Raw genomic sequence first — 27,768 nt, 5'->3', positions numbered from 1 at the left:
CTGGAAAATAAGTTTGGGAAGTAGCGCGAATGCTCCCAGCCTTTCCGTCTTAAAGCGGTGGCTGAAACGTCGTCGGACGGGAGCAGGGCGCAGGGGTGGGCGGCACGTGCCTGGGGCCACACAGTGACCGAGGGGCTACCTCAGGCCTGGAGCCTGGGGGGCTCCTGCCCCGCCCTGAGCAGAGCCTGGGTGGACCTGTGACCGCAGGGGGCGGAGCAAACCCTCTTCAGGCCTGCTGTGCCTCCCGGCTGATTTTATGTTTTTCTGAAGAGAAAGCAGCCTTTTATTTATTTGTTGCTACTGCCGTTTCTTGGATTTTAATTGCATTACACTTGGCAATGGTCAAACATCTGTTTCCAGAGGCCTGCTTTGTGCAGAGAGTGTCGTTTTTAAAGACCTCAAAGTTAAAACACAAATAACGTGCAGCCGTGAAGCCAGCACGCTGCGTGCTGGCGGGGAGAGCAGACCCACCAGGCACTTGTCACAGTTAAGGAGGGTCGCCTGCCAGGGTGCCCGCCTTCAAACCCTGCAGGGCCGGTGGTCGTGGAGGGGCAGGAGCCCCCAGCCGCCCCCCTGGGGGACGGCGGCCCTGCAGTGGGACGAGAGAACCGGCCTCGCCCCTCAGCGGGACAGGCAAGCGGGCAGGGCAGCGGCCCGAGGGGCAGCGCCCACCCTGGAGCCGGCGGGAGCAGCCTTGCCAGCAAGCAGGCCAATGCCAGCGGGTTTCTTTCAGGGAGAGGCCAACGCGGCGGTAGCTTTTATGACTTCTTCAGGTTTGCTTTGGTGTTTCTGAAGTCTGAGAGTGTGTGTGTGTGTGTGTGTGTGTGTGTGTGTGTGTGTGTGTGTGTGCGCGTGTGCGCGCGCCCGCGCGCCTCTGGCCTCCCTCCCCGGGGACGGGCTACACTGGACACACAAACACAAGGACAGCTGCCCGCCCGGACCTCGGCCTCATTGTCGTGTCCCTGGGAGGTTTATGGTGTCCTTGGGGCGTGTTTGTGCACACACACCACACACACACACACACACACGCACATATATACAGACACACGCAGTGCTCATGGGTGCTAGATTTTCTCAGTTACGATTCAACATACTGAACTAAAAATGTTAAAGCCTACTGTTGCCCTAAGATTTTAAGTGTAAGCTACAAATGCCATTCTGTTTATGAATCTAGTAGATTTAAATAATCACATTTAAGGGTAGAGGGCTTATAACTTTGTCAAGTTTCTTTCAATATCTTAGTGATTTCGCAAATTTAATATATCCAGTTTTCTTAAGTTTATAAGTAGCCGTCCTAAAAAGCGGGACTTTCCCAAGCTCCCGCACAGTTCTAAAATGCATAAGCTTATAAATACGGTGAATATTAAATTCTGTTAGACATTTCGAAACTGTCACAAACTCGGCCAGATCCTCCTTCAGCGTCCTGCTTAAAATCATAAGCCTAAAGTCAGTTACTCACTTACCCCTCTCAGATTGGAATTGCAGGCCTCATCTGTTAGGTGATTCTCTGAAGTGTTACAAGTGTGTGAAGCGTCAGATTTATGAATTTCTGGGTGCATCTGAGCCGCATTACTCCAGTGTCTGCCGGTGTAATTCAACGCCTCCGGGGTTAAGAGGCAGCGGATGAGCCCAAGAGCGACCTTCTGTCCTCAGTACCCCGAACTGCGCCCCCTCCAACTCCCCTGTCCGGGCGGCTTCACCGCTGGGCTGGATTCTGTCTGCTGCTGTTCCTTTCATCCGTCCTCCCCTGTTCCTCCTGCCCTCAGGGCCCCACCTCTTCAGCTGTTTAGCAGTGTCCTCTTGGATGGAGAACACCCCACGCCCTAGGCTCCGGGATCGTGCATCCCAGGGGGCCCGAAGAAAGAGTCCTTAGCAGCGACCTTCCCTCCTGGTACAGAACTCCTACTACAGCAGCACTAAGGGATCTCTCCCCACTGCTTACATAGTTCCAGTGTCTGTGAACTCACTACTTGATTTTTTTTAAATTGTGGTAAAGTGTAGATAACATAAAACTTACCATTTTAACCACTTTTACGTGTACAGTTCAGTGGCCTTAAGCACATGTACAGTGTTGTGCAACCATCCGTCTACAGAGCGCTTCATTTTCCCAAACTGAAACTCTGTCCCCATTAAACACTAATTCCCCATCCCCTTCTCCCCAGCCCCTGGCACCCTCCACCCTCCCTTCTGTCTCTATGGTTTGGACTCCTCTAGGGACCTCGTACGAGTGGAATCGTACAGCATGTGTCCTCCTGTTACCGCCTTATTTCATTTAGCATCATGTCCTCCCGGTTCATCCTGTTGGAGTGCGTGTCAGGATTCCCTTTACCACTTGTTTTTAAATGTTCTTTCTTACACTGGGCTGGAAACCGTCTTAGGGGATGTGGTTCTATAGGGAGCATTTCTTTTTTTTTTTTTTTTGGCTGTGCCACCCGGCTTGCGGGATCTTAGTCAACCCTGTCCAGGGATTGAACCCCGGGCCCTCGGGAGTGAAAGCACGGAGTCCTAGCCACTGGAGCGCCAGGAAATTCCCTACAGGGAGCATCTCTGACTAGCCCAGTCCCACCTCTGGGAGCAGACAGCAAAGGAGAGTGTGTCGGGGGTACACGCATCCAGAGAGGACCCAGGGCTGGTGGAAGCAGCAAGGAGGTTTCTGCCGATAACGGTCCCAGTTGCCCACAGCTGTGCTCCTGGCTGAGGTCAGCACAGGCCAGAGGAGGAAAGGGGTCCCCGCCCACTTGCCCTAACCTTTCCGCCTTGGTGCGTCCCCTGGGGAAAATGCCACCGCTGTTTCCATCCGCTGTATTAGTTTCCTAGGGCTGCCGTCACAGACGACCACTGTTTTGGTGGCTTCGAACGACAGAAACGTCTTCTCTCACGGCTCTAGAGACCAGAAGCCTCAAATCAAGGTGTGGGCAGGCCACCCTCCCTTGAGAGGCTGTCGGGAGAGTTCACTCTTCACCGCTTCAGCGGCTGGTGGCCCTGGCTGCATCCATCTTCCCATCCCCTTCTTCTCTGTGTCTGTCTCTTGTAAGGACACCTGGCGTTGGATTTAGGGCCCAACTGGGTAACCCAAGATGATCTCATCTTGAGATCCTTAATCTGCAAAGACCCTTTTTCCAAATGAGATAAATTCGCACCTTCTGGGGACTAGGGATGTGGAGTTGTCTCTGGGGCGCCGCCATTTAGCCCGGCGCATCCGTTTCCGTTTCTCACACGTGGTGTGTACCTTGCCCCAGGTGTCCCGTCCACCCCGTCCATCCCCGGCGGGACTCTGCCCACCTTCCTTAGAGGTCGTGGTCTTCATTCACGCGGAGCTCCTCTGGCTTCTCCCCTTGGCGGCTTCCTGGGGCTGCATCTCCCTGACAGCACCTGGCAGTTCCCGTCCCTCCCCTGGGAATCCCCGAGGCAGCCAGAATGTCAGGGGGGAGGGGACACGGAGACCGGTGGCCCAGGCAGGCCAGTACTGCAGACTGTGTCCCTCCCCCGGAAGAGTGGCCTCTGATGTTCCAGAGGAGGACCGCGTGCGATCACTGCCTCGCTATCGCCCCGCGCACGCGGGCTCCGGTGGCCTCAATGCAGCTGTCTACCTTTTCTGGTTAATATGCGGAGCCTGCTGCCTGCTCCTTCCCCGGGCAGGAGCCGTAGCTTCATGCCTGGAGGAGAGAGACAGACACAAGCGCATTTCCCGCAGGGCCTTCCTCCTGGGAACAGGCCCAAAACCTGGAACTTAAAAGGCAAGAGGGTGCTCGTGGTTTAAAATAGCGAGTGCGTGGCAGCCTGCTGAGTGGCTTCCGCCTAAAATACCTGCGGAGACACACCAAAAGCAGATGAAAATTCCTGAAAGCCAAGAAAGGTGGGCGGCTTGGGAGGAACCCCTTCCAGCTCTGAGACAGATGGAGCTGCCCCGGCTCCCCCCGGAAGCTGAGACCTCCCAGAGGAAGGGGAAGCCCCCTTCTCCCCAGTCGGAGGGAGTCGTCAGGCAGCTGCCCCTTTCCCACGCGAGCAGTGATTCGGGGGCAGAAACAGTACTGTTGAGCACTGCCCTCACTGCACCTCCCCAGGCATCTGCGTGTATTTGGAGAAAGCCACCCTCAGACGCTACCTCCACCAGGCAGGCGGGAGAGAGGGAAACCCGCGAGCGGTGGCCGCTGGCAGTCCAGCGTGGCCCGTGGGCTCAGCCAGGGATGGGGAAGTCCTGGGATGTGGACACCACTGTGGGTTTCCACAGACTCCATCTTCGGAGTTTTGGCGGCCCAGGCTGTGGAGGTGGGCAAAGATGTCCCTTGCCAAGGTCAGAGTCACATTAGCTCAGTGTCCGGGGTGTGGTCCCCAGGCTGGGCTCCTTACAAACCAGAACCTGAGAGGTGGACTCAGCTCTTATTCAGGGAGGCAGCCGTGGGACAAGGTCAAGATTCTGGTTAAAATTCCAACGTATGGGTGTGGTTTTCACACCAACAGGCAGTTACTCGACACGAGCTGGGTGTCCTACAATTCAACTTGATTCTGATGCTCTACCCAGAGGTGGTGTCCGATCCCACAGGTTAAGGGGATCCCACAAGGCAGCTCCCCACTTCAGACTCTAATCACAAGTCCAGGTTGTTACCCATGCTTCTGACCAATCAGCTATAGGTTGGAGGTTCTCACGACCCTCTCCTTGGGTTGGATTAATTTGAGTGGCTCACAGAACTCAGGAAAACATTTTACTCACTAGTTTATTATAAAAGGATGTAACTCGTGACTTCCCTCGTGGCGCAGTGGTTAAGAATCCACCTGCTGATGCAGGGGACACAGGTTTGGGCCCCAGGAAGATCCCACAGGCCGCGGAGCAGCTAAGCCCGTGCGCCACAACTACTGAGCCCGCGTGCCGCAACTACTGAAGCCTGTGTGCTGCAACTACTGAAGCCCGTGTGAACCTAGAGCCTGTGCTCTGCAACAAGAGAAGCCACCACAATGAGAAGCCCGTGCACCACAACAAAGAGTAGCCCCCGTGCGCCGCAACTAGAGAAAAGCCCGTGCACAGCAACCAAGACCCAACACAGCCAACAATTAATAAATTAAAAATAAAAAAAGATGTAACTCAGGAGCAGCCAGATGGGAGAGAGGCACAGGACCAGGTGTGGAGAAGGACACGGAGCTTCCGGCCCTCCAGGTGTCCACTCTCCACACCTCCCCGTGCTCACTGACCCAGAAGCTCTCCGAACCCCACACTCTGGAGAGTTTCTGGAGATTTCATCACATAGGCTCGACTGATTACCTCGGTCGCCATTGGTGACTGATTCTCTTCATCCCCTCTCCCCTCCCTGAGATAGGGACGGGACTGAAAGTTCCAACCTCTGATGACATGGTTGGTTCCCCTGGCCCCATCCTCAGGTGACCAAGGGGCCTTCCAAAAGTCACCTCATTAACAAAAATAAAGTCATTAAAAAAGTCATGTCTGGGTTTCCCTGGTGGCGCAGTGGTTGAGAGTCTGCCTGCCGATGCAGGGGGCATGGGTTCGTGCCCCGGTCTGGGAAGATCCCACATGCCGCGGAGCGGCTGGGCCTGCGCGTCCGGAGCCTGTGCTCCGCAACAGGAGAGGCCGCAACAGTGAGAGGCCCGCGTACCGCAAAAAAAAAAAAAGTCATCTCATAACAAAAGACACCTTTGCCTCTCTCATCAGTTAGGAAATTCCGCAGGTTTTAGGAGCTCTGTGCCAGAAAGAGAACAAAGACCAAATATCTATTTCTTATTATAAATCACAACATCACACTAGACAGATGGTGGATGGGGGTCTCACTAGATCACCCCTCCTTCAGGGGTGAGCAAGTGGGGAAAATAACCCTGTGCGTCGGAGAAATACTGTGGAGGCTGGACCCTGACTCTGGAATGATCTACGGCAGGATCCGGGGGAAATGAACTTCGTGGGAAAAGAACAAAATGCCACGAAAAGAGGCAAAAAAGAGAAAAAAGACAGAGGGTGAGATGAAAAGGGAGATCGATGAGCGAAATAAGAATTGCAAGGACTCGAAACGCTGGCCAACACACAGTCCTGACTGGAAGCAGTGGGAGTGGGGTTGACGGTGCCAGACATGAGGTCAGTGGCAGAAGGCAAACCCTGCCCGTCCACGGGCGTGTGTTACGGGATGAACACGAGAAGAGGTCAGCTCAGAAGGCGCTCAGAGCCGGCATCCGCCCTCCTGATGAGACAGGCTATAAAAAGGTCCATGTTTGTAGATGGAATGACCCCAACACTGAAGGTAAATTCAAAGAAAACACCCACAACCAGATACACAGTGGTAAAAATTGTAATAACCAGGTGTGGCAGGCAGAAAAACAATGGCCAGGAACATGTGCTCCCTCGTATCTCAGGAAGGTGTCTGTTTTTGCCTGCCTAAGTGGCAGGACCTTTTTTTAAAATTTAAATTGTTGCAAAATGCACATCACATACAATTTACCGTCTTAAATTAACCATTTCTACACTTGAGTATCGTTAAGCACATTCACATTGTTTTGCAACCGTCACCACCGTCATCCTCAGAACTCTTTTCATCTTGCAAAACTGAAACTCTGTCCCCAAGAAACAACTCCCCATCCTCTCTCCCCGAAAGCCCCTGGCACCCGCCGTTCTACTCTGTGTCTATGAAGTTGACTTCTCTGGGTACCTCATATGCGTGGAATCATCCTTTTGCGACTGATTTCTCTCAGCGTAATGTCCTCAAGGATCGTCCACAGTGTGGCATATGTCAGATCTCATTCCTCCTTATTCCATTGTAGACATTTACCACACTTTGTTTATCCATGTGTCTGTAGAAGCTGATGGACACTTGGGTCGTTTCCACCTTTTGACCGTTGTGAATAATGCTGCTACGAACATAGGCGTAGAAGGATCTGTCTGAGTCCCTGCTTTCAGTTCTTTGGCATATGTACCCAGAAGTGGAGTCGCTGGGTCATGCGGTAACTCTGTTTTTAATTTTTTGAAGGATCGCCGTGGTGTTCTCCACGGTGGCTGCACCACGTCACATTCCTACCAGCAACGCACAGGAGCTCCAGCTGTGTGTCCATCCTCATCGACACTGGCATCTTCTGGTTAGAGTGGGGCTGGCGGTGGCTTGAGCTAAGAACTGGATGAGCCAGAGAAGTTGATTTGATTTGTATTAGGAAGGGAAGGGCTGGGTGCTGAGAGGGTTTGCAGGGTCAAGATGAGCCGCTGAGGGACAGGTGGGGTCTTGGGGGAGGCACAAGGAAGGGATGTTAGGAGTTTTGGTGGGCTGTCCTGAGGGTGCCCTTTTGGTGACGTTGTGAGATTGTTGTAAAGACATCAGCTGCTTTTCGGGCTATGCTGTATGTTGAACTGATGTTCCTGGGAAGGGGACCGTGTGCTGAGACCATCCAGGAGAGGCAGCTAGAGGTTATTGGCAAAGACAATCCCATGGACGTCTGGGCAGAAAAAGCAGCTAAAGACACAAAACCCAGGCTGCCTCAGAGTCACCTGCCATGCTGAGTACCAGGGGGCTACCGCGTTTTGAAGGTTAGTCTCTCTCTAGCCAGGTTGCCTTCAGGTGTGACGTTAACATAAAGGATTTTTCAGGTAGGCTAGAGCTCAGAAAATAACCACCCGTGTATTCATTCTGGATGACGTTCTCCGGCAGCGACGGCATGAGGTGCAGGTATGGGAGCAGCTCCAGGGAAGGGCTGAGCGGTGGCCCTGAACGCTATCGCAGTCCCAAAGACGTGCAAATCTGTGTTCAGACTGAATGCAAATGGCCAAATTTTATCATCGATAGAGTGCCTTTAACAATTAAAAAAAAAACCCACAAATTAAAACAATAAGAGCAGTGACCTGGATCTAAAATCTCTGATTATACCCATAAAGGCCAAGAAGAGGAGAGGCTGGCGGTCAGGCAAGTGTCAAAATTCCCCGCTGACCCTCCACCCCAAGCGCTGCCGAGGTCCTGGGGGCCCCCTCTGAAGCTGCCCGGGGTCCCCACGGTGCCAGCTCACTAGTTCGGGGCCAGCCCCCGAGATTGATATCGCTTCTGCTCCCAGACACCAGACACGAGCTGTGGGCATGGGCGGAGCTTCCTCTCCCAGACCCCCCCCCCCCCACCCCGCTCCACCGCCAAAACCACACCCGCATCAACAGGGAGCCTCGCTGAGGGTCGGAGTGACGGGAGAGAGCACAGCAGGGAAGCTGCACCCTCCCCAGGGGCTCCCTGGCTCCTCGCCTGGCTCAGCTTAGCCCCTTTCTCCCAGGGTACCCCATGCTTCTAGCGCTGCGGTTCTCCAGCTGTTTTCGGTATCAAGAGCCCTCTTTATTTTTTCTAATTTAATTGTTTTTGTTTTGTTTCTGGCCATGCTGCGCGGCGTGCGGAACTTCCCCCACCAGGGATCAAACCCACGCCCCCTTCAGCGGAAGCGCAGAGTCTTAACCACTGGACCACCAGGGAAGTCCAAGAGCCCTCTTTATACTTTTTTAACTTTTAAATTGAGATATAATTGACCTATAACATTGTTTAAGGCCCACAGTGTATTGACTTGATACATTTATATTGCAATGTGGTTGCAATTGTTGCGTTAGCCAACACCCCTGTCTTGTCCCATAAATATCACTTCTTCTAGTGTTGGTAACAATAGTTTTGTTGTCTTTCATAGTTGTACTGTGTACTGTGGAGACTTCCAGGACTTATTTTTCTTCTAGTTGCAAGTATGTACCTTTAAACACCGTCTCCCATTCCCCTACCCCCCAGCCCCAATCCACTCTGTTTTTCAGAGTTCTTCTTAGGTTCCACATATAAGTGAAATCATGCAGTATTTGTCTTTCTCTGACTTACCTCACTGAGCATAATGTCCTCAAGGTCTATCCACGTTGTTGCAAATGGCAGGGTTTCTTCCTTTCTCGCGGCTGAATAGTATTCCATTGTATATATAGACCACAACTGCTATATCCAGTCTTAGGTTGATGGGCACTTAGGTTGTCGCCGTGTCTTGGCTGTTGTGAATAACGCTGCGGTGAACATGGGAGTGGAGATATCTCTTTAATAGTACGTTTTCATTTCCTTTGGATATATACCCAGAAGTGGGATTGCTGGATTGTATGGTAGTTCTGTTTTTAATTTTTTGAGGAACCTTTATACTCTAAATTATGGAGGACCTCAAAGAGGTTTTCTCTCTGTGGGTCATATCTTATAAATGCTATCTGCTGTATAAGAAATCAAAACAAAAATATTTTAAAGATTTATTTATGTATTCATTTAAAGTTAATAAGCTTGTAATGTGAAAGAAATTTTTGTGAAAATAACTATATTTTCCAAAAGAAAAAATATAGTGAGAAGAGCGGCATTGTTTCATAGTTGTGTGACTCCCTTTCGTGTGTGGCTGGCTTAGTAGAAGACAGCTGGATTCTCACACGCACTGCTTCTGCATTCGGTGTCTTGCAGTAGGTTGTTCTGGTTGAAGTCTACAAAGAAAATGTAGCATCGTGCTGCTGTGTCACTGGAAAAGAGGCCCTCACAGAGGCCCTGGAAGGGTCTTGAGGACCCCCTTCACACTTTGAGAAATACTGTGAATCTCTGCTCGCTTTTTGGAAAGCCGTACCCCCCACTCTTCCCACTGGAGTGAGTCCCCAAACCTGGTTCTTCAAGCTTCAGTAACACGGGAGCCCCACTTCTTCGAGGTGACACGTGCTTGCCGTTCACCCTCTTGGTCGCAGGCCAGCGACACTGTCCGTGCCAAGCTGCCCAGAGCAGTGACTCGGGCTGGTGTTCCCAGGTTTTCTGATCGGGGACGGACCACACGCACAGGTCCCAGAGATAGTACCATTTAGATTCGCAATGAGGAATCCAGGAGTCTCCTCAGTGCCTGGTTTTTGCAAGGCAGGCCAGCCCCTCCAAGGCCAAAGCAGTTGCCCGGGGCAGCCTGGAGGAGCCGCACGTGGATTTGGCTCTTCCACCCCCGCATTCCCCCACCCCGACGGGCAGCCAGGGCAGAGCGGAACACTGAGGTCCCCGGTGGGCAGGGTCGGTGGCACTGTCAGTGCAGTCATGACACATTTGTCCCCAGTGTGGGTGACAATGTGGGTGGCTTGGTGGGTGATACGGAGAGGACACCAAGGACGCCAGACGTGGCCCGAGGCCCTCAGGACATGTGAGGTGTCTGAAAGCCACACAAGCATTCCGGGGGCCTAGGTGGGGTCGAAGTAAAGGAGTAAAGCGACAGATAAAAGTGCGGCAGCGTCTGTCGGGCCCCCATCTGGGTCTCCCTGTTGCAGCTTCTTGTAACCCGGAGCCCTGGGACCTCCGGGAGCCCCACCCCAGCTGGAATTCACAGGGCGGGCGGTGGCCATGACTCACACGTAACGTACCCAGAGCACGGGAGCAGAGCCACATCTGCCTTCCTGGGGAGACCCCCTCCCTACCCCTTCCCTTCCTCCCACCCTCTGCCCCCTCCCCAGCCACAATTCCATGACCCCAGACAACAGCAGCAGCATGGAGAGAGGGACCCACTGTCAGCAGGCTGGGCGCCCAGACTGACAGGGAGGGTGGGGACATGCAGGGCGGGACGTGGCAGGGGGCCGGGGTGGGGGGGGGGCTGGGGAAGGACAGTTTACATCTTCCCACACCTGCCCCAGCGTCCTGGGTTAGCAGCTAGGGTTTTCTTGGTCCTTCCAGGATGGGATGGCCTCTACTGGCCTGGGAAGGAGGGGAGTGGGAAGACGGGGCAGGGCTGGTAGGAACCCAAGAAACCCAAGCAGCCATCCAGTCCCGGGGTTTCAAACTTCTCTGACAACAGAACTACTTTAAAAAACAGGAACAAACAAACAGAAACCCTGAAGGGCAGCCAGAGAGCTGTTCTGCAGAGAGCTGGGCCCAAAGCCTTGGGCCTCTCTCCATCATCATCAGCCCCAAGGTCTTGGGACACGGCTCAGTAACTACGAGTGTGGTCCGTTTGCCCATTTCACAGATGGGGAAATGGACCCCACGGGGGAAGAGGTCTCTCGTCCACGTATTGACAGCCTGAATTCCGCTTCCTATATTCCCAGCCTCTCCTACCACACAGAGGGCAGCGCCGGAGTCTGCACTTTGCTTGGTGACAATTAGCGTCCCCGCGGCCCCGGCACGCCCTGCTGACCGTGAGGCCGGTGTGGTCTGTGCGCCAGGCTCCCTGTCCTGCCCCGACTCCCGGGCTTTTCTAGAGAGAGAGAGAGGTCGTGGCTTTTGTCACGTTCTCAAATGGGCCTGGTATCCAAACAGAGGCTAAGAACCTCTGTACGTGGCGGGGCGGGGCGGGGCGTGGCGGGGGGGGGGGCACCGAAGGGGGAGGGGCGCTCAGCTGGTGATTCTCTTCCCTGCGGAGGCGTTACCCTGTGTTACTAGGTTTATGTCCCTCGCCCACCTGTGACGCGGGGTCACCGTCCCCATTTTACATACGAGGAGGCTGAGACGCAGTGACACAGGTAGCGTGCCCCGGATGCCTCCCGAGAGGCTGAGGGGCCGGACAAGCAGGGTGGGGACAGGTCCACGGCAGGATTGGACCTGTCCGCAGCCTGATCCGACGCCTCCCTCACCGCGTCCACGCCAGACCGTGTCAATTATCTCCGCAGCCAGAGAACCTGGCGCCGGGCACGGCTGCTGCCTCTGACGCTCATTCCTGCGGAACAGAAACAGCCCAAGGCTGGCCCCTCGTGTCCTCGATGGCACTCGAGACCCATTTCTTCCAACAGGGAGGTGGAGGCAGAGGTCCCGGAACCATTGGGGGGGGGAACCCCGCTAGGACCTGGACTCGCGAGGCTCCCCATGGGACAGAGAGCACGGCCCCTCCAGATACCCCAGCAAAGCCCTTTCTCTCTTCGCTCTTAGAAATGTCAGCGGCCAAACCACAGGGCAGCATCCCCGCCCTGCAGCCTGCTTGCTGCCCAGCTCACCCCAGGGGTGGACAAGGCAGATCCTCCCAAGACAGGCCCTAGGCCCACGTGGAAGCCCGCCCCTACCATTCCTGAAATTCTTTTTTTTTTTAACATCTTTATTACATGCAATTTATTTTTCTTTCTGTGTTACTGAGATATAATTGACTTGGCACTAAGTTTAAGGTGTATAGCATAATTACTTGACTTACAAATATTGCAAAATAATTACCACAATAGGCTTGGTTAACATTCATCACCTCATATAGTTTGAAAACATGTTTTCTTCCTTGTGATGAGAATTTTTAGAATCTACTCTCCTCACAACTCTCAAATATACCACACAGCTGTGCTAACTATAGTCACCAGTCGTACATTCCATTCCTGAAATTCTGACGGTTGGTTAAAAACAAAGTCAGCTGCTCTGAGCCTTAGCTTCTTCATCTGTAAATTGGGAATAACGAAACGCAGCCCACTTGCTTTCGGGGATTTCTAAGAATCACGTGGGGAAGGTATTTAGAAAAGTTCAGGATAACTCACCGAAATGACAAGGGAGCAAACCCCGGCTGGGACTCACCTGTCACCACACATTCCTGTCCGCAGGTCGCTGGACCGTGGCAACCCGGGCTGGGAGCCTGCCTTCTCTGGGCGGTGATGGGGCAGCTCCGCATACGGCTTGGGGGCCCAGGGGACCTAGGGTGGGGCAGTCCTCAGATGGGAATGTCCTCATTCTTTTCTGCTCTGTGCAAGGGACCAAGCTAGGAGGGAACCACAGCTCCCGCCAAGGACAACAGAAACTGGAGAGGGGGTTTGAGAAGCGTCAGAAGCCATACCCAAGCTCTTCCACAGACAGAGGGCACAAAGTGTAGTACAACACCCTGGGCTAGAAAACCATCTTTCTTTACTTCTCTAAAGCAATTAATTCTGTTTCAAGCCCCCGCCAGCTTGGCTGGTGGGAAATTCAAGCTTAGCCGTGCCTGGGGGGCCTGCCCCTTTCCTGGGGTTGGACGAGGATCTTCGGGTCTTGTACAGTCCAGAACATTTGGAGCGAGGCCCCGGGGATTAGGACCCAGACCGGTCACTGCTCTTGGCCAAGCCCGTGGGGTCTCTTGCTGGTGGACAGGGGTCTCTGCAGATGCTCCCAGCCCTTGCCTCTCCCCAGGCTTGGGGAACCTCTGCCCCAGAGGTCTCTGCCATGGCCCCCGCCCACCCCATGCCCCTTGCCTCTGTGCTCCCGCCCCTCCTGTTACGAGGACTGCACTTGACACCCTTTCTTAGGGGGAGGGCTGGTGGGTTTTCTTCTGGGTGCCTAGCAGCTTCTCCTTTTAACCCCACAACTCAGAGACCCAGCCCCCCAAGGCAAAGGAACACCAAGGCGGGGTCCTTAACAGAAGGAGCAGTAAAAATGACCTCAGAAGCAAAAAGAAAGCAAATAAATATCAGTTCAGTACGTGGTCCTGTCACAAAGCACGGGAGTTTTACTATCACGCCGTTTCCAAATTTCGTGGAGAAGCAGCCACCAGCGCTGTGGCCCACAACCCTTGGCTTCATCCTCGGGGGAACTGGAGAGGCAAAGGCTGGGGGGCTATCTGGGGAGGGCCGCCTCTGCAGGGGCTTGTCTGGCCCCCGGGCGAATTTCTGTAAATGCTTCCGTGTGGGATGGGAAACCTCTTTGGAGGGGTCTCCTCCCTGGCCAGGGGGTACTCTGGGCATGTTGGGCGGGGCTCCAGGGTAAGGTGGGGCCTTGCTGACCTCTGGGCATCCTTCCCTCTTGCAGGACCTAGGCATGGAGTCGACCTCGCTGGACGACGTCCTGTACCGCTACGCCAGCTTCAGGAACCTGGTGGACCCCATCACACACGACCTCATCATCAGCCTGGCACGCTACATCCACTGTCCCAAGCCGGTAGGGTGGCCGTGGTCTGAGCCAGCGAGCGCCAGGGTGTAAGGGGGGAGCTTCCTGGGCGGAGCAGCCCGGTGCCCGAGGCGGGCAGGTCACCCTGCCCTGAGGCCCAGCATTCACGGCGGAGGCTGCATACCAGCACCATCAGCGCTGGCCTCGTTTGGCCCATGGGCTGCAGTAAATCTGGATTCGTTGCCAACATGTAAACCTCAGAGTATTTCACACAATCCCCATATTAGCTGCTCTTGAAAAATGGGAAGCTCCTCATTTCTACAGGCCTGGAGCTGAGTAGCCACCCCTGTTACATGGGGCCAGAGCCGCCAGGTACGGTTGTGTCGGCTGTACCCTGCACAAAGATGTGTACACAGAGGTGGCAGGGGTCGGGGAGACAGGAGACAGCTTGGTCCAGCCCTCTCTCTGCCCACCAGCCGGGGGCACGGGTGCAAGACTGTGTGCACCTAGAGATGGGCTTTGTCTTCTTTGCACAAAGGCGCTGTGTAAGCAAATGTAGCCGTGGCCCTACAAGCCGCTCTGTTTGCTGCAGTCCGCGCTACGCCCACTTGTCCTCCTCTCTGAGGCCAAGTGTCATTTTACACCCACCCACTTCACTCCTGTCCACTTCCTGCCTGGCTCCGAGGCTCTCCAGGCTCCACGGGCGCTGCCCAGCCCCTCTGGGTCTGGGGGATCTGCCCCTCTTCCCTCTGGCTCCACAGTCCAGGCTGGGACCCAGGCAGGGACAGGAGGGCCAGGGCAGGGCAGCTCCACACTTGGGCTTTTCTCTCTGTTTTGGTTTCTTCTCTCCCATCCCTCAATTTCCAGCAGCTTCCAAGAGATGCACTTCCTTGCAGCAGGAAGGAAGGGGCAGGAAGCCAGAGCAGGATGGAGGAGTGCCTGGGGCGGCCTCCACTTCACAGCAGGACCTAGGATCAGGGCGAGAGGCGGTTCCCAAGCCCACGCCGCACCTGGCCCGGGCGCCCAGGGCTGGAACCTTGCTCTGGGTGGTACCTCCATCTGGGGCTTTGTCTAGGGCCTTCTCTCCGGCTTCTCTCTGGACTGCCTGGTGTCAAGACTTCAAGGTGGGGGGCTGGCCATGGAGGGCTGGGAGCCCGTCGGGGCAGGTGTGGGGTGGGTTGGTGGAGGGATACAGCAAGAGGCAGGGGTGCTGGGCTCAGACGTGTGACGGTAATGAGTGTCGGCAGACTGGGAGCCCCGAGGCCTGGGGTCGAGGAGCTGGCGCAGGAGCCACAGGGGACCGGCTGCAGCTGGAACCGCCCGCTTCTCATTCAGGGTACACCTGGCTCTCCTGGGGAGCTGAGACCAGGCCGTAGGAGGCCTTGTGGGTGCCAGACCCCTGCCCTTTCCAGAGCATGGATTTAGTTGCCCACAGGTGAGAGGAGTGACAGATGACAGGGCACTCAGAGCAGCTCAATAGGAGAGGACTGTTTTTTATGCCCATCTTAGAGTTGAGGAAGACGAAATACAGGTGATGAAGCGATCTGAGAAAGGTTACGGCCCAGGTGAGAACCCCAGCGTTTGGGCCCCACTGCTGGGCAGGGCAGGCCAGCGCTCAGGTGCTGGATCTCTGGGCCATCAGTGCTCCGTGGGGCTCACAAGGCCTGGGCTGGGCTGGGGAGGAGGGGCCTGTTTGGGGGCAGTTCCAGTGCCCCCCTCCCTCCATGCAGGCGGGTCTGCAGGTGGCCAACTGCCCATGTCGACCCCAGGAAACAGGACAGGGCTAAGGGGCTGCGGGCTGAGGCCAAGGGGTCCTGCACTGGGGAGGGCTAGAAGGCCATTCATAGGTGGTTTTGCTCAGGATCCTACATCCAATTACCATTGACTGGGTGGCTAATAAACAACAGACACTCATCTCTCACGGTTCTGGAGGCTGGAGGCTGAGACCAGGGTGCCGGCCGGGCAGGTTCTGGGGAGGACGCTCTTTGTGGTTTGCAGGCAGCCACCTCCTCCTTGTGGCCTCTCACGTGGCAGAAAGGAGGTGAGCTAGCTCTCTGGTCTCTTCCGATAACCCTCGTGGCCTCATCCAATCCTAATCACCTCCCAAAGGCCCTCCCTCCAGACACCATCACGTTGGGATTGGGGTTCAGCATATGAACTGGGGGCGGAGGGGGGACAAACATTCCGTCCATCGCACAGGTGTAACCTTCTCAGGTCACTTAATTAGCTGAACTTCGTTTTCCTCAACTCGAATGTGGACACAGCCATGCCCTCCCCTGTAAAGCTGTCTCCAGTGCTCAGTGAGGTGATTTACAGGAAGCATGGGCGTGTGCCCGGCACGGCCGAGAGCCTCGTGCCCAGGAGCTGAGGTGTAACCAGTCTGTGGGCGCTGACCACGTGCCAGGCAGGGTGCTCAGACTTAGCAGGTCAGTTGTGGGACACAGAAGCAAGAATGTCGCGGCCTCAGGCCCAGCCCCTGTGGACTCAGAGTCTTGGAAATCAACAGGCTGATCGCCAACCCAGATTTCCAGAGGCAGCCAGAGTGGGGTCCACCCCGCTGGAGGCCTAGGGCCTGGCCAGTCCCCTCCGCGTACCCAAGGCCACGTGGCAGGAGAGGCCCTCTGGAAGGACTCTCCCAGCTGGGGTTGAGGCATGGGTGGGAGATCCTGGCTCTGAGGTCCCCAAGCTGATGATGGGGGCGGCCTCTGCACACACACACACACACACACACACACACACACACACACGCACACGCACACCCATGTGAGCTGGCTCAGGGCTAGCCAGGCCTTGCTGCTCGGACCTCTTTCATCTGAGAATTTCAGATCAGCCCAAGTGTGTGCCGGGAGGTTGTAGACAAAAGGGGGGGGCGGGGTCTCCCTTAGCTGTGAGAGGGGACGAAGAAAGTAGCCGTTTCTGGTCCAGCTCCTGGGGAAGCATCCACAAGACACAGAATCCTTCCCACTGCTAAGACGACCGCCTCGAATGAGTCCTGTCTGTTTTCTCAACCTACCAGAAACCCCCTCCTCTACCCCAGCAGGGTGTGGGCCGAGACCCTAGACAGGGCTGGGTCTGTGCCTGCCCGCAGAAGGGGGAAGAAGCAAAACCCCGTCCCGCCCCTGACTGCGTATCGATGAATCCCAAGTCTGTATCTGCAGCCTGGCTTTAGACTCAAAAGTCTCCCCACTCCTGGACATTTCCGCCTGGGTGTCCCTAAATCACCCAGAACAAATCCCCCTGTCAGCGCGGATCATGTCGCGGGAAGTTTTAGGGACTCCTTCCTTCCCACCCAGCACGTCTGTTCCATCGTGTCCACCGTCAGGCTTCCCACCAGCAGACACTAAAATGAGGGTGTATGCTCAGTGATTTTTTGAGGAGCTCTCCCAGAGCCACCTTGTGTGTTTTTTCTTCTTTTATATTTTACTGTATTTTCTATTGCTGCATAGCAAGTCACCCCAAAGCATGGTGGCTTAAAACAACAGACATTCACCATTGATCCACCTCTGCAGGTCAGGAATTCAGGAGCAGCACAGGCGGGGGGTTCTAGTCAGGGGCTCAGGACACTGGCCCAGGCTGCGAGTCCTGGTGGCTCGACGGGGACTGGCAGGGTAGCATGGCTGCTGGTGGGAAGCCTTAGCTCCGAGCCCCGTGGCGGGTCCACAGGACTGCTTGAGCTTCCTCACATCAGGGCAGCTGGCTCGCCCCAGAGGGGGTGATCCCCGAGAGCAAGGGAGAAGCACAGTGTCTCCTATGAGCCAGCCTCAGACGTCGCATACTGTCCCTGCTGCCGTAGCGTATTGATCACCCAGTCAGCCCTAACGCAGTGTGGAAGGAGGCTGTACCCTGCCAGGAGGCCAGCGTCCGTGGGGGCCGACTTGGAGGCTGGCTAAAGCAGGGCGAGAGTGAGAAGAGTTAATCCTGGGCCTTTCTCTCCTGCCCTCTGACCTCCCTCCCGTGAGCTGAGTCGCACTGACAGCCAGGAGCAGGAGGGCCGGGTGGTGCCGCCTGTGAGAGCTCAGCCTTCCCAGCACAGAGAGCGGGGTGGGGAGTGAACAAACAACGCAGCACAGTCTCCGGATCTGGAGCAGCGTCCAGGTGCAGTAGACAGGGCAGTCATGTCTGATGACTGTGAGGAAGCCGTGGGTAGCGGGGGTGGGGAGTGAACAAACAACGCAGCACAGTCTCCGGATCTGGAGCGGCGTCCAGGGTGCAGTAGACAGGGCAGTCATGTCTGATGACTGAGTGAGGAAGCCGTGGGTGCAGAGCGGTCGGGGCTGTGCTTGCTACACTTCTTGGGGTGGGGGGTTGAAGACGGCAGGGGAGTCGGAGGGACACGGTGACCCGGCCCAGAGGGCCCTGCAGGTCTGCCGCGGGCCTCTCTCCCAATGGGTCAGTGAGTCCCTCAGGCAGGGTCTTCTCCGAGGCCCGCGGTCAGCGGCGCTGGGCCGGTGCCCAGTGTACCCGACTTGCGCCACAGCCCCTCCCCCTCCTTCCTTCTCCACGGGTGGGAGGGAAAGCTGCAGATTCCGCGGCCTGCCTTGCAGCCTTCTCTGTTGCAAGCAACAGAAGCCTCCGCGGCCTGCCTCGAGCCAGGAAGAGGACTTATCCTTCCCGGTGGCAGCCAAGCTTGAAAGAGGCACTAGAACCCCAAACAGCACAGACACGTGCCCCCCTCCCTCTGCTCCACCCAGCCTCACTCCCTGCCCCCCGTACCCACACCTCATGGCTGCCCGGGGCTCCTGAGTTGACTTGTCAGTGTTCAGCCCCCGAAGAGTCTTGTCCCAAGTCGGGACTCCCCCAGGGTCCGCCTCTGGACCGGTCAGCTGTGGCTTGGGAGTGGGGTGTGGTCCCACAAAAGCGCTGCTGGGCCCCGCGGCTTTCCGAATAAGAGGAGAGGGGCCAGCATCCTCCTCCTTCGCCTCCTTCCTTCCCTTCCTTCCTCGTCCTCCACGCTGGGCGACTCCTGCTTAGTCCTCTTCCTGCAGGAGGAGGCCTGGAGGGGGCTTCCGACAGTGATGGGGTTGGGAAAACGTAGGTGGGCTTGCTTGAGGCTTTTCTGGTTTGCAAACGATAGAAGCTACTTGAACCAACCTTTGCAAAAGACTCATCCCTCAAGGGCAGAGCAGAGCCCAGCCTCAGAGCGGCTGCGGGGTTTGGATCCTGACGCCATCCTACACGTCGAGTGGCCTGCCACCCCCTCCACTTCTTGGTGCCTCGGTTCCCGCATTTGTCAAGCGGGATTGTAGGGGCCCCTGTTTCATGGGATGGCTATGAGTTAGTGCCCAGCGTATAGTAGGTAATATAACTCGGTAAAGGTTAGCTGTGTTTCTTTAGTCCAGACAAGCGGAGGGGCTCTCACTTCCGAGGACATTGGCTCACGTTTGGTCTCAGGTCCGCTGTTAAGTGACCACATCTTCTGTCCCTGTTTAGTAGATGAGGAAACAGGCTCAGGTTGGGGGCCTCGCCCTGCGCGCGGCTGCCCCCTGGTGGTAGTGTCGGCGCACTGCGGCGGCTGCTTTGCCGCCTCTTTTCCTGTTTCTTCCTTCCGGGCCTGGAGGGCGGAGGGAGAGTACGTGGCCCCCGATTTTGGAAGCCCTGCGGGAGGTTAGGTTTAGGGCCAGGAGCTCATTCTTCGGCTTTGGAACGGGTGCTGTGGGAGACTGACCACGCTCTGTCCCGGGTGGTCGCAGGGGTGATGCCGGGCAGACCACCACACCCCACCCGCTGGTCCTTCTTGTCTTTCAAGTGTGTCCGCCTGGCAGCACAGGGGAATCACCGGGGGAGCTTTTAAAAGTCCCCGTGCCCGAGCTGCCCACCCATCGCTGCGGGGTGGCCCAGGCAGCAGTGTTGTCTAAAGCTCTGGGTGATTCCAGCATGCAGGGGTCCTGGGTGCAGACCCTCAGCTCGAGGTGTGCCAGCCCCTCCCCTTCTCCCTTTGGCCTCCAAAGTTGGCCTTCACCCCGGCCGGCACCGTGACCCTTGGGATACGTTCCAAGACCTTCATGGGATGCCTGAAACCGCAGAGAGCACCAAACCCTAAGAACACTGTTTCTCCTATACTAAAGGGCAGGTAACATACACAGCGATAATGCGCTGTACAAAGGGATGATTTATGTCCCAGGCGGGAAGGAGCAGGACAGCAGGCAACTTCATCACGCTGCTCAGAATGACGCCCAATTGTACACGTCTGAGTTTATTTCTGGAAGTTTCCACTTAATATTTTCGGACCGAGGTTGACCACAGGTAACCTGAAACCTTGGAGGGCCAAACAGCAGATGAGAGGTGGGGGGGACAGCACTAACAGCGTGATGATGATAATGGTAATAATCAAGCCAGCCTTTACTGGGCAGCCACTCTGTGCCAGGCGCCCTGCTGGGCACTGGCCCCCTCACCACATCGCGTTGCTGTCTGCAAGGGGGTTTGCATCCTGCCTGGTACTTCCTGGCCTTGGCCCTTGGCACTGGACCATCTGGTGGGAGCACACGCTCTGGGCCACTCAGTCTCCCAGGCGTCGGGGACTCTTCGTTGAATCGACTCCCCTTGAGACAGAGTTGGAGCCTCTGAAATCTCTCTGCTGCACCCTTTAACCCAGCGTATTTGTTTGCTGGGGCTGCCATGACAAAACTACCACTTAAACAACAGAAATGTATCTCCTCACAGTTCTGGAGGCTGGAAGTCCGAGATCAAGGCGTCAGCAGGGTTGGTTTCTTCCGAGGCGTCTCTCCTTGGCGTGTAGACGGCCGTCTTCTCCCTGTGTGCTCATATGGTCTCCCCTCTGTACATGTCTGTGTCCTGATCTCGTCTCATGAGGACACCAGTCGCATAGGATTAGGGCCCACCGCAGTGATCTCATTTTACCTTCATTACTCTTTAGCGGCCCAAACTCCAAAGACAGCCACATTCTGAGGTATTGGGGATTAGGACTTCAATTTAAGAACTTGGCGGAGGGACACAATTCAGGCCATAATACCCAGGGTCTCAAGGTCAGATGCTGATGGGCCAGACAGGTAACGAAGATGAATGAACTGGGCCGGAACCACTTGGCGCCTCATTCTTTTATTTTCCCACCGTTGACGTGGGCAGAAGAGATGTGGTAAAGTATTTCACCGTCCCCTTTGCTGTGTGGAATACGCGAGCAAGGACGTTTGCTTGTGGTTGAATCCCCAGCTTCTAGAGCAAGTGCCCGGCACCTAGGAGGTACCCAGCGGGTATCTGTCAGGCGAGCGAGTGAGCATGATAAGGTGGCCCTGGGCATCGGGGAGCGGCAGGGACTGTGGCGACCCTGGCTAAGGGGTCAACTGTCAGATCACCTGGAAACCAGATGTCTATAGACATCTCAGGTTTTTCAGTGATAGCAACGAATTCACAGAAACTAAAACCATCGTGCAGATGAGTTTGCAACCCCTGCTCCCTGCTCAGGGCGGCCACCTTGGGCCCGCACAGCAGGCCTCCCCAGCTCGGCCTGGGGTCCATGCTGGTCCCGCAGAGGCAGGAAGCTGGAGGTGGGGGCCTGGGCTCCCTGCCTGCTCCATCCACTCAGGGACCTGTGGCTTCCTCTGCAGGAGGGCGACGCGCTGGGCGCCATGGAGAAGCTGTGCCGGCAGCTGACCTACCACCTCAGCCCCCATTCCCAGTGGAGGCGCCGCCGCGGGCTGGTGAAGAGGAAGCCACAGGCCTGGTGAGTCGCGGTCACCCGAGGCAGGTCTCCTCCGCCGCCACCCAGCCGCCTCCTACAAGGGCAGCTCAAAGCCAGCTGTGCTGGGCCAGTTGTTGGGGAACAGCACTCCGTCCCGGGGCGTGGGGGGAGGGCAAGAGCTGCTTGGAGAAGGTGAAGTGAAGGGCTGGGGGCCGGGGGAAAGTGGCAGGCAGGGTGGGCATTCCAGGTGGGCAGGAGCCCTGGGAGATGCTGGCGGCTGGGCCCCGCTCTGTGTGGTGGGATCTGGGGGTGCGCGCCCGTTCTGATGCTGGGGGAGGGGGACAAGAGGGGTTTCTGATCCTGGTGCCCTGAATGCGGGCACCCGCCCCACCACCTCCCTCCCCCCAGCCCTCCTGATGTCTCCCAGGGGGACCCAGACCCCAGCCTTGTCCCTGGCATACAGCAGTGAGGACCCTCAGGGCTCGTGTGGCCTCCTGCACCCTGGGGGCAGAGGGGACACTGGGACACAGGACCTGGGAGCCAGAACAGCACCGCAGAAAGAAGCAGAGGGGAACTGCTGCAAATCACAGAGCGGAGCGGCTGGGGTCCCGAGGCTCTGGCAGGGCCCTGCTGGCGCGCAGGCTCCTCCAGGCCCCCCAGACGGCAGGGGAAGGCCAGCCTCCTCGCTGAGCAGAAGAGCTCTGGGCCCCCTTCCCTTCTCCTGGACACCACCCCCCGCCCCCCAGGGCAGGAGAGGAGATGGATCCTCAAGGGCCCTTCCCTGGTGGAGGAAGTCACCAAAGGGGGTGCCAGGTGGGCTGAGGGCAGGGACCAAATGCAGGGACAGGGCAGTTCTGTCTGCTTGTGCGCTAGTTCTGGAGGAGGGAAATGCAGGAGGGTACGCTCTGCTGGGACCCAGGGGCCTCCTGTCTCCCCGGCACACAGGGCGCTCAGTCCATTCTTCGTTCAGAAGCCTTACTCTGCTCGGACGCCTCCCCGTCCCGCTGACTGAAACCCACTCAGGCCCAAGTGATGGTCCCCCGCCCGCCCCCGCCCACACACTGGCCTTCCTGCTGGTTCACAGACACGCTGAGCTCTACCAGCCTCAGGGCCTTTGCACTTGTGTTCCCTCCGCTGGGACTCTTACCGAGCTCTTCCCTTGGCCTGTTTTTTCTCCTAAGAGGCTGACAAGGAAGCCCAAGCTGTGATCCCAGGGCTGCTTATGGTAACAGGTGCTGCGCCCCCTCTAACTCCCTGTCCTTCCCAGGGTTGGAGCCTCGGGGCTCGCCTGGGGTATCTGGAAGCTGGGAGATCTGGGCCCCCGAGCAAGGGAGCGGGTGAGAAAGAAAAGCAAGGGGTGGCGGGCGGTAGGGAGTGGAAGGGGGTGGACAGCAGCCCACACCAGGCTCTGGCCCCTGCGCCCTCACCCGCCTGCCGTCCCGAGGGCCCCCCAAGGACCCTCTGTCTGGTGGAGAAGATGGTCTTGAAGCAGGGGCTTCCGAGATCTGTGGCACTCGTGGGGGAGCAGGGAGCTCAGCCGTTCGCCGCCCTCCTGCACAGGGCGCCGTTCTGACTGCGTTTATTATTTCACATGACAACCCTGTGGTACCCAGTTGGCTTCATTTCTCAAGCGAATAACAGAGGCGCAGAGGTTAAGGAACTAACTAAAGGTCACATGAGGGACGAAGCCCGCCTGCCGCAACTAAAGATCCTGCGTGCCACAACTAAGACCCGGTGCAGCCAAAATAAAAAATAAAAAAAATTAAAAAAAGGAAGGAAGGAAGGAGTCCAGTGCAGACCCCGGCGTTGGCCCCAGAATGTCCCCTTAGTCACTGCAGAAACACTTGGGCCTTGCCCTGTGATCCCCAGGCTCTGCCCGCTGGGCAGCCAGGCTGAGATGTGGGCAGTGCAAGGGGACCGGGGCCCCTGGTCTCTGCCCCGCGGGCAGAGGGCTGAGCGGAGGCTGCCTCCGGAGAAAAGCCTGCCCCACCCGCTTGAACCCTGCTGTCTCGTCTCCCCTTCAGCCTCAAGGCAGTCCTGGCCGGGAGCCCTCCGGACAACACAGTGGACCTGTCTGGCATCCCGCTGACCCCCCGTGACCTGGAGCGGGTGACCGGCTACCTGCAGCGCTGCGGGGAGCAGGTGGATAGCGTGGAGCTGGGCTTCACGGGCCTCACGGACGACATGGCCCTACAGCTGCTGCCCGCGCTGAGCACGCTGCCCCGGCTGACCACACTGGCCCTCAACGGCAACCGGCTGACGCGGGCCCTGCTGCGCGACCTCACCGACGCCCTGAAGGACCCCAGTAAGTTCCCCAGCGTCACGTGGATCGACCTGGGCAACAACGTGGACATCTTTTCACTGCCCCAGCCCTTCCTGCTCAGCCTGCGCAAGCGCTCCCCCAAGCAGGGTCACCTGCCCACCATCCTGGAGCTGGGCGAGGGCCCGGGCAGTGGGGACGAGGCCCGGGACGAGACTGTGGGCCAGGAGGACCCTGGAGGGGACCAGGAGGCCAGGGAGACTACAGGTGCATCTCAGACGTGACAGGGAGGTGGGGGCCTCTCCAGGGAGTCCTGCTGGGGTAGGATGGCTGAGGCAGGGCGGGCGTTCCCAGCGGGGTAGCGGGCCACCATCCAGAACGGGCCTGGCAGCACCTCCCCCCGACCCAGGAAGCCAGATGGTAGCATCTAGGAAAGGACTGTAATTCCTCTCTGGTCCTCTCCATCACCCCCTCGTCAATCCACATCTGCCTTTTGGCTCCTCAGCAGTCATCCCTGGCTCAAGAGGAACCAACCCTCAGCTTCCCAACTTGTGGGTGCCGTGTAGGGGCTGGGGATGCTGGAGGCTTGAGTTGATGTGAGCGGTCAGAGCTTTCCCCCCCAGAAAAGGAAGTGTAGTGGGGGCTCTGCATCTAACCCGGGATTTTCCAGTCCTGAATTAGATATCCAGATGCTGGATGTGCCCCTGATCAAGGCAGGTCGGAATCTCAGCTCCTGGCTGACGGTTGGGGTGGGGACTGGCTGCTGGAGACCCCAGGAGCCTCATCCCCATCTGGACTGAGAGGGGTCTGCCTCTTCCTTGTGGCGCCCAGGCTCCTTGGGAGCAACTTCCCGGCCTCAGCCTCCATTTTCAAGGCTCACCCTTCAGCCCGACCTCAGAGGCCACGGGACCAGCCACCCCCATACCCTTCAATATTAGGACATCCTAGAAGTCTGGGGCACAGTGCATGCCACTGAGAAACCGCACAGCATCTCCACCTAGTGGAACTCCACATGCGTCGGTGTTCCTAGGGTACAGGCCAGAGTGAGCCTTGCTTCCTTTCATAAGGACCCTTTTCCCATAAAATCCCTCCCCATGGAGTCCCCAAAGTAATCCTTGCTACTTTGAGCACATTCCCGAAAACCCAGGACCACAAAGACAACTGGGAGAAGGGGAAAAAAATAAACCGGAGGTTCCCAAGGGGAGAAAGCCAAGGTTTTCACCCTACCTTCCCCTTACCCAAGGCCTACGGGTTAAAAAGTCATCCCTTTCAGGCACAATTAGCAAGTCCAGGGAGATTGGGAACCAATCATTCTTGAGCTAGAGAAAATCATTCTGGGTGCCCAGTGTTGGTGAACCAGACAGAGCCCCTCGGGCAAACAGCAGAGGGCTAGGGAAGCACAGCCTGACATGCCTCCAGCCTCAGGCCAGGTACGTCGGAAGGTGGCAAGATGGGGGTGGGTGAAGAGCCAGACAGTGGGACCTTGCCTGCTGCTGTCTGGGCAGGTGTGGGGTAGGGCTTCAGGAGCTACAGGGAGGCTATGCAAAAGGGCAGACAGAGCCCAGAGGGGCAGGGACTGGACTCACATGTTACAGATGCCTTAAAATGCTTTGCGATTTTTGCCCCAAGTCTCAAGAGGGAAGAACAGCTTAGACCTACCTAAAGGGAAGGTGACAAGTACTAATACCTGGACCGCTAATATTTGTCAGCAGTGATCAAACTGGACTTTTTCTTCAAATACACATTTGTAAGAACCAATACCAAAGACCATACTTTTATTACATTGTTGATGGTTAACTGCATGGAGATACAAATTTCAGGAAGTTTCCAGTTCAAAAACCTCAGGCTCTCACCCAAGAACACACTTAATACAATATTTAAAAGTACAAAAGCTCCTTTTGGTTAAGGGACGATACAAGAAACCTCATGAACTTAGTGACACCAGAAATGCCAGTCCACGCGGTCCCAGAAAGTCCATTTCTTGGCTCTCATTGGTAAGAATGTCCCTCTGATACTGAGCACAAGGTGTTTCTACACCAAATGCGGGAGGCCCAGGTTTTCAGGGCCCAAGCTGATGGCTGCCCTTGTTCCTTTGGACTTCAAATTCTGCCCCTGCCGCAGCACAGCCTGCAAGGAAATTAAGTATCAGTTAATCTTACTTTATACTCTAAGAACAGTCATTCACAGCCTAAAAGATATCTTCAGAAAACCGTAGGTTCACCACCACACAATCTGCCGGTAATTCCAGCTTTTTTAGGTGATTTCATCATTTGATATCCTTTTCTGCATATCCATTTCAACAAAACTAGCTGCTTATCCATTCTACCGTGGGGGTGGTCATTGTGTAGACCAGATCTTACATCTTCTTGGGCTGGGGTACTGCTGCCACTGCCGCCCGCTTTAGAACTCTGCTGTGCAGATCCCACTCTTCGGTGCTCAAAGCTTGGCGGGATGAATGAGGCACCCACGGACAGACAGCAGATGCCAAAAGCAACTGGAGGCAGTTCCCATCGTCTTAACCTCCGTTCAAGTCACGTTATCGCAAACAGACCCAAGGCTGTCCATCTCAGAGCAGATAAGCAGTTTGCTCAGGACTGTACAGCCATGACATCAAAAGGAACTCCTGGGCTCACTCTGCCGTCTGGTCCAGACATCACGAACCGAAATCATTCTCAGATATTTTCTCTAATGGTCAAGGGCTGCACCGACACAAAGTATTAGGTCAGCCGGACCTGTATCTGGTCCAGCAGAAACTTCACATGAATCAACAGCTAGGCCTCCTCAACCACGAACTTCTCCAGAGCCCAAAGCTAGCTTACCTCGGAGCAGGCCGATGCTCGGGCTCCCACACGGTGATCACGCGCTGGCCACCCTTCACTAGCTTGCAGCCTGGGTGAAGACAGATTATGGCTCACAGTCCAGCCCAGCTTACTCCTGGGCACCAGCTACTGGTGAGGACGCGTGACTGCAGTCAGCCAGGAACTGGTTTCGTCAGTTATCGCTTCTGACGGCACTTCCTATTAGTGATTTCATCAGAGCAGCCAAGCACCTCACCACAGTACCGCCCCAGAGACCTGGGCTTCGGCTAAAACCGCCGTAAGGCATCCGTGTCTCAATACAGATGCGGCTTAGACATAACTAGGGGCCGCAACCTCCTAACCGTTGCAGTTATGCAACGAGGCAGCGCATAATTACGTCAAATGCATGAAAGCGACAACAGGGTAAGACACCAGGCAGTTATCAGTGCATTTAAGGTTGCAAGACCGACACGGCTAAGTAACAATACGTATTAATCCTTACCCAGACTAGCTCTTAACCTCGGGTTGGGATGCTGCTCCCGTCTCCAAAAGCGAGTGTGTCTACCCTCTGAAACAAAGATTAGGGCGTGCATTTAGGGCAGACTCGGGCAGCTACAGTAACGTAAAGCATCAGGTGTCAGCGACTGCGGTCGGATGGGCTTAGAAATCGTCAGTCCTCGCGTCTGACGGCACTTGCTACGGAATCATCAGGATAGCCGACCAAGCCTCCCTTGCGGCCCCACTACGAACGTCGCTCCGCGCCCTAGGGTGCAGGCAGCCCCGCTTACCTAGTTCTCTCGGGGGGTGCTCACTCCCGGCGGCGAGCCCGGGGTCAGGGGTCCCGAGACGGTGGCTACCCGGCCGGATGAAGACGCACGCGGTCCTCGGGCCTCGGCCCCCAAACTCGGACACAAGGCCACGGTGCCCGCCCTGAGGCCCGCGTGGACGCAGCCGCCCGCCGCCCTCCAGTTAGGCTCCCCGAGGACATCGTTCGAAAAATTAGAAAAGCTCTGGGGCTTCCCTGGTGGCGCAGTGGTTGAGAATCCGCCTGCCAATGCAGGGGACACGGGTTCGAGCCCCGGCCCGGGAGGATCCCACATGCCGCGGAGCGGCTGGGCCCGTGAGCCATGGCCGCTGAGCCTGCGCGTCCGGAGCCTGTGCTCCGCAACGGGAGAGGCCACAGCGGTGAGAGGCCCGCGTACCGCAAAAAAAAAGAAAAAGAAAAGCTCTGGCTCCCTCGCCCTTGCTGCCCGCGGACTGGCCTAGACGAACTCACCACCAGCCGCCCCCGCCACCTACGGTGGAAAGGCCCCACAACAGCCGTCCCAGCCTCTTAAG

At 56.6% G+C, this 27,768-nt stretch overlaps 1 protein-coding gene and 1 long non-coding RNA gene across 3 annotated transcripts in view; one reads left to right on the top strand and one right to left on the bottom strand.

The window, feature by feature from the left end:
* The window catches only part of LRRC75A (leucine rich repeat containing 75A), a 65,570-nt gene extending 41,649 nt beyond the window's left edge, over positions 1–23,921 (top strand). For both annotated transcript variants that reach the window (XM_079904788.1, XM_079904787.1), the window contains exons 2-4: positions 13,659–13,787; positions 21,299–21,414; positions 23,397–23,921. In XM_079904788.1, the coding sequence (XP_079760914.1) occupies positions 13,668–13,787; positions 21,299–21,414; positions 23,397–23,916 (756 nt within the window). In that variant the 5' untranslated portion in view covers positions 13,659–13,667 and the 3' untranslated portion in view covers positions 23,917–23,921. The remainder of the gene's footprint in view (positions 1–13,658; positions 13,788–21,298; positions 21,415–23,396) is intronic.
* A 1,702-nt stretch (positions 23,922–25,623) lies between these two features.
* Positions 25,624–27,719, bottom strand: LOC307177545. Its single transcript, XR_013825056.1, has 4 exons — positions 27,219–27,719; positions 26,933–26,998; positions 26,452–26,521; positions 25,624–25,759 (listed from the first exon to the last, which is right to left on the bottom strand). It is a non-coding gene; the product is annotated as an uncharacterized lncRNA (long non-coding RNA).
* Between the last annotated feature and the right edge of the window lie 49 nt (positions 27,720–27,768).

The sequence above is a fragment of the Stenella coeruleoalba genome (assembly GCF_951394435.1).
Source record: "Stenella coeruleoalba genome assembly, chromosome: 19".
Taxonomy (NCBI): Eukaryota; Metazoa; Chordata; class Mammalia; order Artiodactyla; family Delphinidae; genus Stenella; species Stenella coeruleoalba.
The sequence above is the reverse complement of the archived record's forward strand: the minus strand, read 5'-3'. Positions and strand labels throughout refer to the sequence as shown.